The 11,408-nt window shown below is 37.0% G+C and overlaps 1 protein-coding gene across 1 annotated transcript; it reads left to right on the top strand.

The window, feature by feature from the left end:
- The first annotated feature begins 1,095 nt into the window (after positions 1 to 1,095).
- On the top strand, positions 1,096 to 5,549 carry LOC106155518 (equilibrative nucleobase transporter 1-like). The gene is made up of 7 exons (XM_013530403.2): positions 1,096 to 1,432; positions 2,008 to 2,177; positions 2,478 to 3,228; positions 3,367 to 3,474; positions 3,821 to 3,989; positions 4,257 to 4,380; positions 4,632 to 5,549. The coding sequence occupies exons 1-7, from the start codon at positions 1,390 to 1,392 to the stop codon at positions 4,737 to 4,739; spliced, it is 1,473 nt and encodes a 490-aa protein (XP_013385857.2). The 5' UTR covers positions 1,096 to 1,389; the 3' UTR covers positions 4,740 to 5,549.
- The last annotated feature ends 5,859 nt before the right edge of the window (positions 5,550 to 11,408 follow it).

Here is an 11,408-nt window from a genome sequence, read left to right as displayed (position 1 = left end):
GACTGTGTAGTTTGTTATAGGTAGTGTAATGATAGTTACAGAACTGCTGTAGTTAAGTTTGTGTGTTCATCTAATTAAAGCCGGAGACACCATGTTATTTGTCATGTATGTCTGTCATTAAAATGAAGGTTGGAATGCTTTAAGTTGTCTCTAACAGCAGTTTGTAGAACCATTTCGTTTTAATGGCACAAATCTCTGGTTGAATTGGGAATTAATATCACACAAAGGAGTAATTGCGCATTCAAGTGACTCAGTTAACATATAAGACCTAATAGCCAACCAAAAGGGGTAGTGTGAAATATGACCACACGACAGGCTAGATAAAACAGTATAGCAAAGACATCGAATGATACGTACAGCTTATTTTCAAGTTGCTGAGTAACTATAAGTAACGTGGGTGCATTCCAAGTTAAGATATTTACTCACTAGCATCCAATTTGCGTCGGGCAGCATGGCACAATCCACGTGTTGGAAACTATTCTGTGCCGTACTTGGTATCCTAGAGACTGCTCTCTACTCAGCAACGTTCTTTGGGTGGCCAGCATATGTGTATTTATTCATAGAGGAAAAGTTTTACTATTCTCTGTGCCATCTTAATTCTGCAATTAATGCTAGCATTAGCACCGCGGATCATACTTGTACGCTTCACGGTAATTGCACACGAGAAACGGTCGAAGACAGCCTCGTTCAAAAGTGCACTGAGCAGGAAGAAATGCTGAATCTGGTTTACACGGTTGCCATGATCGGTTTTGTGGCTGTCTTAGTACTTGGTTATATCTATGATCACTGTGGGACGGTTTGTGTGAGAATCCTATCTATGTAAGTATACTGTGAGTACAGCAATTAGCGGGCCTGATTCGTCCTATCATTGCCCACTCTCTCTCTCTCTCTCTCTCTCTCTCTCTCTCTCTCTCTCTCTATATATATATATATATATATATATATATATATATATATATACCGGGTATCTATCTCCACTTAAATACAAAATATTACATAAAGTTGCATAATAGACTCTATATTGCTAAAACGGCAAGTAGAAATTGTGCATTTGGTGACTATAGATGTTTATTTAATTTATTTTTTTAATTTATTTTTATTTGTATGCAGTTTTATGTGGAACCCATGGCATCCTGATGTAAAAACCTTAAATGTTAAATCCCACACGCCTTAATTACTTATAAGCTACGGTAAGCATTTCGGTCATATTGGTAACCCTTTTCTGGAATGGCTGTATTAATGACCAATGCGCAGCTGACGAAAATTACTTGCCGAACTATAGGGATAGATCACCAATCACAAAAAGCCTAAAAAGAATCTTAAGGGAATCGAGTGGTTAGTTCAAGGGATGCCGAAACGATTGGTTAAATCTCATTTCCTTTAAGATGCATGTGCGCCGGTGGATTTTTACTGATGGCATTAGCTGAGAGAGGTAAGTTAATGTTACAAAACTGATTCTAGCGATACATAATTGAAATATTATACTCGTCACAATATGTGTAAAAAGCACCCCATGCCAGTAATGATGAAATCAGAAAAAAAAACATAAATTGGGATGAATGATGTCTTATACTCTTGATAATTTAAGTATTCAGTATTAAGACTCTGCGTATGATGCCTAGAGATAAGATTACATTAATGCTACTTTTATGCTCAAACAATGAGATGGGGAACGAGAAGAATTTCTCCTAACCCTTTTTTCATTATATTGTATGGTAGAAATCGTCTGCCACAATGTACTGCATATTTGCTCCACTTTGCAGACCATGATACAATTAATTTATTTATCCATGCATATTTCCTCTTCATATTATGAAGAATGCAAGAGCCATACTAAATTCTGGGGTAAATCAGAACTAAATTTCAACTGAGGTTATTTTTTCACCTTGCATTTTCTTGTAGTCTCTGAAGCATCATGCTATCAGTCCTGAAAAAAAAAAAAACAAGGGAAACATGTAGAATCCTATATGGCCGCATAGACACATTGACATCATTTAATTTTTATAGGAACAGAGTGGATGTTATTCCCTGGGGCAGTATTCCACCAGATCGGGGGGCTCCAGTTGGCAATAACTGACATCCAAGTGGCTGGACTATTTCCTAAGCTAAAGGCAACACTTATATGTCTTATTGCCGGTGCCGCAGACGTCAGTGCTTTCGCTCCTATTCTGATAAAGGTAATGCATTCATTTTGTGTGCGTGTGAATTATTGTGTGCTATTTGTCTAATGAGCGTTTTGAAGCCTGAAGCACTTATGCAAATGTTGTTTTGTAGGGTTAAACAACTTTATTAACAAATTAAATTTAGCCAGTTATACCTATATTCACAGAAACCGTTCTGAAAAACTAAAAGCATTCTTCCTTAAAGTAAAAAACATTAACAATACCTGGGGTGGTATCATAGAATGATACCTTTTATATTGCATATCGGCGTTCGTCTAAGCTTTCAAATTTCACCAAAAATTCATTTAATTCTAGTTGGCCTACCAGGCAGGAATTTCGTACAAAACGTGCATGTTCACCTTTTCCGGTATCATACTTCTTTTGTCTTCTGTCAACACAAACACCCTTCCACCTAGACAGGATGAGGACGGAAAGAACATTGACATAGCTTGTTGTTTCAAAATTTGCAAACGACACAGCGGCACTAAAGAAGCATGTAAACGGAACACTAGTATATGCAAAAATGCCAACCAATCTGACGTGAACGAACCTGCAACAAATGAGACGTCTGATCATCATTGTATTTTGGAACAAGCGCGGTCAAATGAAGCATACACACCCGATGATGTAAGCATCGGGCCGAACACGGAATCTGACAGTTCCGTACACCAACAAACCACTGGTGTTCACTCCACAAAAAGGGTCATCACAGTTTTGACAGGCAACGCTAAAGCAAAAGAGGAGGAAGCCAGGGAGGACAAGGATGAAATCTCCGGCCACCAAACTGCTAGTTATTTTCCCTGCTATCAACAGAAGAACAAAACCGATCAGAAAGAAACACGTGTTGACGGAAGAAAGCAGATGGCGTGCAAAGGAGAAAACTCAGTAAGCAAAGATGCCAAAAGCACTGCATCTGGTTCACTGGGTGACACGCTAGTGATTCTCAAAAACCATACATTTTGGATACTGATGCTGTGGTATTTGTGTCAGGAAACTCTTATTATTACATATCAAGGTTATTTTTACACGATGATCAATTACTACGGAAACAATATCAAAAACAAAGGTAATTTCTTTATACTTATGTTTTCATTACCTATCTTTCTCTATCTATTTAATTTTTTTCTGATGTCTACAGTGATCAACCACCTTAACGCAAGAAGCAACTGAATGAATATTTTATTGAATCCAAATTATATTACAGTAAGTACGTATACGGACGTGTATTCCTGGTTCCAAGTGGGTTCTTTGTTTTGGGCCTTGCTGACTGGTTTGATGCTGGATAAGCTTGTTGCCGGGAAAACCAAGCAAGGTAATGACGTGATTTTTCCGCACGATGCTACTACCGCTGATCATCCAATCGAGACATCGGAGATATCTTTGTTCTTCAATCGAACAAGAATGTTATCTACGCATTTTGCCTAATTAGACATCCAATATATCATGGAAAAAAGTAGCCACAACGGTCGCTGCGTTTTGTTAAATGACATGCCTACAGTTTCCTTGTGACCTATCATAGTTAGGAGCTAGCTTTCATGCAACGCTTTTGTACTAAATAAGAGTTTGTTGAGTTTTCAAGATCTTGATAATGAATATGGTTTAATAGTATCAAACAACTGCAAAAATGATTCACGTTCTGAAGTTATTGTATGTTTCAGACAAAGAGGGATGCTTCGTGGTTCCATTTTTCCTCACAGTTTTGACGGGATTCCTTGTATCCATAGCATGTATCATCCCCATTGTCGAGCTACAATTTGTGGCCATTTTGTTTCACTCTTTGTTGAAAACCGGGACGCATGCTTTACATTTGACATTCATGACCTCCGCGTAAGTACATGTAGATTTGGTTTTGCATCTCACCAATGTGTACATGGATTTGTTTCAACCTTCTAGTTTCACTGTATTTGGATAAAAAATAAATCGGCTGCCAAAAATTTAAGTCAGATGTAACAAGCATGTAGCACTCACGGACTAAATTTGTGATAAAAATATATTTAAAGTACATGTAAAACCCTACATACATGTAAACCGTAGAGATGATAGATTAAAACATAAAAATTAACATTAACATAAATTAAATCATTAAAATTATAGGTTCCCAAAGGAACATTTTGGGAAGGCATTGGGAACACAATTAAGCATTGTGTATATTTTCACATTTATTGAACTACCAGTATTTTCCTGGTATAAGCACAGCCTAGAAAGTGACCCACTCTGGGTAAGTATTTAGAGCAGTCGCATTCTATTAGATCGGGCAATATAGAAATAAATTAATTTTGGGAGTTACGTGGGTAAATGTGTGGGGGAATCATTGCGCAAGAAACATAGTGGACATTTCCAAATTTACATTTGACTACCGAGTATTTAAAAATAATATTCATTTTCACAAAAAAATATAACCGATCAAATACTTTGATTCAAAGTAGGTCACTAAAATGATGACAACTTGCCTGATACTTTTTTTTACAGTTGGGAGTGCTGTTCCTTGGATTATGCTTCACCGCCAACTGTCTGCCTTTTTACCTCCTCTGGCGTCGGTGTCGCACCACGAAGTCTGACAATTACACGCCTCAATAAGATCACAACCAGAAAAGGGGACTTTACAAATGGCCGCATAGACTGTAGATGTAGCCACCGTGTACTATTAATATTACTTCGTGGCTAGAGGGTCGATATACCTTCTGTCTACCAAAACCTACAGACATTTCTGTCGAGCTGATATGTTTGTATTCCTCCTATCCTCAAATTATATAGGTTTATTAATATATGACTTGTTAGATATGCACCAGCCTAAAGAGATTTGTTAACTTCTACCTTTTAAGTTAATGCTGTTTTATGCGCAGTGTATGATTCAAAATAAAATTGCATACTATAATTACAAGCTGTGTCATAATTCCAGCTCTTTACCGATGAAATTGCCATTGATAATGAAAAGGTGAATTGAGATGGTGAAATGAAAACTCGCCCCAAACCATTACACATTGAGCGAGTGCAAAAAATGTTTTCATTGCAAAATATTTAATTTGAAATGACAGTCAGTAGGAGGATACATGGATCAAACATTAGCATTTCAATCAAATGACGGGTGTATTTTTGCTCATTTTTAAATAATATACTTTGCCCAGCGTACGGATAACTATACCAAAAATTCTGAAATTATTCCCACGCATTTTTCCCGATGGGATATGTTTGTAGACGGGGTTGGTTACTGAGTTCTGGGGTGACTGATAGGAAGCGATCACAGCAGCCAGTGTTACGTGCACTTCTTTATTTATTGCACACCGACTACAGGCCTGGCACGCAGACCGAAATAGTCTCCCCGGGGTACTGTCCCTCTACACACACCTGACTGATCTTAAAACCAGGATCTCTCCACTGTCCGCATCTAGATCCGAGGTCAGCGGACTTACAAGAATTAGATAAAGAAGATTCTTGCGTGCTGTAAATCTATTAGGTCTGTCTTGCAATGAAGTGCATTTATCAACTTTCCTGACTATATTTTATGCGCAGAGGTCAAAATGTTATTTCTACTTTCAACTGTCCCTGGACATAAATATTTGTGTGTTACTTTGAAACAAGACTAATAAATCAAAGTGAAGCGCTATCACAAAGCAGTGGACATTATAAACCCAGGCCAGGATATTTTCTTCTTTAATTTGCACAGGATTTAAGATATGGCACAATCCACGTGTTGGAAACTATTCTGTACCCTCCTTGGCATCTCGGAGGCTGCTCTCTACTCAGTCACGTTATTCGGCTGGCCAGCGCTCTTGTATATATTCATAGAGGAAGGATTTTACGGTGATCGATGTTATTTTGATTCTGTAACCAATAGTTCTCATTGTAACGGTCTCAAGCTTGCTACTAGTAACTGCACCAACAAAGCAGCCGGAGGCCCCCGAGTTCAAGAGTGTACTGAGCAAGAAGAGCTGCTGAACCTGGTTTACACCGTTGCTATCATTGGTTTGATGTCTTTCCCCGTGCTTGGGTATATTTATGATCACTGTGGAACAGTTTTTGTGAGGATCCTCTGTATGTAAGTGGATAAGAAGGCAATGTCCAACGAGGTATGTTTATTTAGTTTGCAATTTACTTGAGTGAATTATAACCCATTCCATTAAAAAAAAAAAAAAAAAAAAAAAAAAAAAAAACATCGGTCTACATGAATCGATCTAACTTCAAGTTGACACCTGCTACGTGTAATCAGCTTCTCTCTCTCTCTCTCTCTCTCTCTCTCTCTTCGAATAGATAAATAATTACAAAATGTATAACAGAGAAGCTTTTGTTTTCTTAAAGATGGATGTGTGCTGGTGGATTTTTCTTGGTGGGTTCAGCGGAAAAAGGTACGAAAACAGCATAGGGTATTTCCTGAAAATGTACACGTTAACTCGAAACAATCTACATAACAAAAAGTCTAGTTAACATTCTAATCGAAATATTTTACCTTCGGAAGAAGGGTGGGTGCCAATCCCGGATTTGAGATAACACCTTTACTGCCTAAGAGAGAGAGAGAGAGAGAGAGTCACTACGATAAAGACAGAGTATTGAAAACAATAAGTTAAATTGTAACTGGCGCCGGGGTCACACAGAGTCAAGGGTGACATGTAAAAATATATCTTGTGAAACGGGTACTCTCTACTGTCTCCTCGCCAACGCGACCCTCCAAACCAAGCAGCTATTTTTGAAAAAGATATCTAAGGGGATTTGTATAAAGTGTAGGCATTTCTCTTTCTTTCTTCTTCGTTCTCATTGTCATTTAGAAGATTGTGTTTGTTTGTTTGTTTTTTTGTTTGTTTGTTTGTTTTTTTCTTCAGTCACAGACAAGACGAGTACATTTACTGCAGGCGAAATAATTAACCTACCAGTAACTGCCCCTAGCCCCGACCATTTTTTCTCAGCTCGATCGCGTCCCAGTTACAGACTTTCGCTTTTATACTTTTGCTAAAGCCCCCTTTACACTGGACGGCGTCCTTTCTGCGTCCAGCAATCCGGCCCCATTTGAGAGTTTAAAAATTATAATATTTTACGTGCCGACAACTGGCCGATCATTGAGCATTCATTCTGATACAAAATTAATGCTCGTCCCTCCTTATTAAGACCACAGCGATGCCAAATTTCATGGTCGTAGAGAGGACGCAGAAAGGACGCCGTCCAGTGTAAAGGGGGTATAAGAGACCTCAGCTCAAATATATTAATAGTTTGAAAAATCAATAAACCGAAATTAAACAAAATTATCAATTATTGAATTTTAAGCGTGATAAATATGAACTTATAAAGTTCAATAGGGAATATACTATTCAGAATAATTATGATAAATTTAACAAGGTTCCAATTTTTTTAATAGAACCAGAAAGCATTTGTAAAAATGCAGAAATGGGAAGAAATATATGGTATTAAAGAATAAAGAAATGTCGAAGTTTGCTTTTTTATAGGAACAGAATGCCTGCTATTCCCTGGGGCTGTATTTCACCTGCTTGGAGGTCTTCAGTTAGCTATAACTGACGTTCAGGTATCCACGTTATTTCCTAAGGCACAAGCAACGCTCACCTGTTTGGTTTCCGGCGCTATTGATGTCAGTGGATTTGCTCCTATTTTGTTAAAGGTGAGATCGCTCATACAAAGGCACAGGCACAATTACACACACACACACACACACACACACACACACACACACACATTATACAAGCACACGAGTTTCTATGTGAGCCTTTAAATGTTATGAAACCTTATGCTAGTGACGAATGTCTACGGAAATCTCATTTTGATGGGACGCAGTTGTGAAAACAGCTTATAAGTCGACACCACTTATAACGGATACAATGTCCTGTGTAAACTGTAAAATAATACACGTGAAAAGGTTAGCAAGATTGAAGCATGCAAGACTGCGAGAAAATAAAGACCGTTTTTCAAAATGTGAGTTCCCTTTTTTTTTTTTTTTTTTTTTTTTTTTTTTTTTTTTTTTTTGTTAAACGATGAGATAGACCTAGATAAAATACTCATTGCAATAAACGACATTAATGAACATGTTAACATTTTTTACGGTCCGTTCTAGTTGGCGTACCAGGCCGGAGTTTCGTATAAAACCTGTATGTTCACTTTTGCTGGTATCATACTTCTTATGTCCTCTGTCAACACAATCACCCTTCCACCTAGACAAGATGACGACGGAAACAACATTGACATAGGCTGTTGTTTAAAGATCCGTAAATGCGTAACAAATGAGGAGGTTTACGAACATCGAATAAATATACAAGGTTTTACTAATGCATTATATACACCTGACGACTTAAATGTACGAACAAAAACGGAAAGCGATCTAGATGTCGAGAAAAGCACCTTTTGTCAACAAAAAAGCAATGCCAATACCAAGGAAAAGTTCGTAGACGGAAGTGTGCGCATGGCTAGGGAAATAGAAAGCCATGACACTAGCTCACTTCAAGGCTTTCTACTGATTCTCAGAAGTCCTGCCTTTTGGATCCTGATGCTGTGGTTGCTTTGTCAGACAACTCTTATTGTCACATATCAAGGCAGTTTTCATGCAATGATCAACTTTTACGGCAAAGGTGACAAAATTACAGGTAACTCATTGACATTAATGCTACTGTTTTCATTGGCCATGGCATGTTCTCTCTCTCTCTCTCTGTTTGATATCCAAGTTACATTCTTTGAGAAAGCTTACCGAGGGACTAAAAGTTTGTAAAATATGTCCAATCACGTGTTTTTACCTTTATTAGGAAAATAGCCGACGCATCTGAAACTGTAAATATAATTACTTCTAATATATTGCAGTAAGTGCGTATACGAACGTGTATTCCTGGTTCCAAGTGGGTTCTCTGTTCTGGGCCTTGCTGACTGGTTTGATGCTAGATAAATCTGTTGCCAAGGCAAGCAAATACGGTAATTAACAGCATGATGAATATTACATATGGGACACAGATGAAACATACCTTGCATTTTAGTTTGTGTGTATTTTGCTGGAAAACTTAGTGCTTTACTATTTAGAAAGTAAATTTTTTTATTATCTGTATCATAGAAACATTCCGTAAACAAGTTTTTTATTCAGCAGCAAATTAATATACAATTTTACATTTTGTTGGCTTTCAAATCACACACAAACACATTTATCTTTTCAGTAGCAAATTGATATACAATTTTTGGCTTATGAATCACACACAAACACACATGCTCATACACTTACGTACTTGAACTCTCTCTCTCTCTCTCTCTCTCTCTCTCTCTCTCGGTATAAATACGGTTGTACAATTGCAGTATTGCATATAAGGGTAGAAATTGAGATTGACAATTCATGTTGTCAACCTTACAATTGAAACACTAAGAGGTGTATCCTATGCTGGTTGCTTGTTAATTAAGTTGTAATTTGCGATCAATATTTTCCATTTTCTTTTAACTACCGTTAACAAGTTGAATGAATATAGAAGTTCCTTGCCCTACTTCCAATGTAATATCTCGCCTATTGCTGCAAAATTTCCAGAAAACAAATATGATATGTCATATGGACTCAATATCCATCCATGATGTCAACAATTTATGGTCCACGTACAGAATTCATTCTGTATGTTGTATTTCAGACAAAAAGAATTGCTTCTTGCTTCCATTTGCCCTGACAGTATTGGCAGGAATCATCGTGTCCATTTCGTGTATCGTCCCTATTGTTGAAATGCAGTTTGTGGCCATTTTGTTTCACTCTATGTTGAAAACCGGAAGTTTCGCCGTGCATATGGCATTCTTAGTATACATGTAGGTAAACGTTAGATACGGTCTTTGTGCGTTTATGTCCCACATTAAGTCTCGTCGTTTTTTTTTTTTTTTTTTTTTTTTTATGAAACGAATGAAAGAAAATGACCGATGATTGTAGTTTACAATTATGCTCGAACGTTTATACATGTATGTTTTTTCCCTTAGAACTACGATTTACGATGACTCGATGTACTTTGTGATAAGAAACTTAGTAGAACTTGAACAGCATGATACAGTAATTAACACATTTTCCATCACAACCATTACATTTCAGATTACCAAAGGAATATTTGGGAAAGGCGTTTCCAATAATAACAATGTAGCAAATTGTTGCCTATACTAAATGTTATGGTCTTAGGGATAAAAAATATATATCAAATATTCAATAAGACCCATCATCCTAAAACTTATGATGTGACGAGTCAGCAAAATATATTATTTACATACAATTTTACTCAAATTTCGTTTGTGGGGTTGCAAACGGGCATGCCGAGGCCATAACATTTAATACATAATTCTGTTTTGTGGGATATTGTCCCATTTAACTAAATGTGTAAAATGTGACTATTTTCACCACTATTTTGTATTTTTTTAAACATTAATAATGTGAGACATGGTATCTGTAATAAAAAGCACTATTTCTAACTATTTACAGCTGTGAGGTGATCATTTGTAAATAAAAGTACATAGAAATGGGGGTGGGACAACATTTTTGACCAATGATGTATGTATCAACAATGTCGCACACCTGGTACCTGTTAGCCCCAAATTTGCTGATGACATTGGAGTGTGACATGCACGTCTGGAAATGGTATATAATGAGAGTTTTTGCTCATTTGTTTGGATCATCGTTGCACCAGTTGGACAAGAGTATGTTTTCACATACATAGGCCTACATGCATATAAAAGGCATGCTTTCCTTTTCTTTTTCAGTGTTTTTTATTCTTATCATCATTTCATTCACTTTATCCTATAAGAAACGTAACATATAATATAAATCTTAATTATGTAGTTGTCTGTGTTAACTTGAGGTAACCTTCTGTCACACCCTCATACATTTTTGTGTATACATTGCAGGTACAACGGGAGAATAGGATGCAATAGATATCAAACATATCATCGAAATGAATTAACTTTGTTGACATTGCATGATGATTCATGTAGAGAAAACTTACAAACATTCTTTTTATTAAATTCTTTGAATGGGCGGTAAGGAACCCTATGCTTAACACTGTTCATTTTGTTTCTTGCTCTCTCTCTCTCTCTCTCTCTCTCTCTCTCTCTCTCTCATATTACAATTAACATTTCTACAGTGTACTCAACGTTTGTTAAGTTGTATTCTTCGAGAGTCCTCGTGAGTAAGAACGCTGTGGCTTGTATGATAGATCGATTGCCATACACCGAAAGTCTTATTCATTAAACCGGTTAATGACAAAGACGGCGTGTAATGTTTACAAGTAATATTGTATTCACGTCATTCCTAATGGC

Source organism: Lingula anatina, chromosome 8 (genome assembly GCF_051362555.1).
Source record: "Lingula anatina isolate TDL-2025a chromosome 8, LinAna3.0, whole genome shotgun sequence".
NCBI classification, from domain to species: domain Eukaryota; kingdom Metazoa; phylum Brachiopoda; class Lingulata; order Lingulida; family Lingulidae; genus Lingula; species Lingula anatina.
The sequence above is the reverse complement of the archived record's forward strand: the minus strand, read 5'-3'. Positions and strand labels throughout refer to the sequence as shown.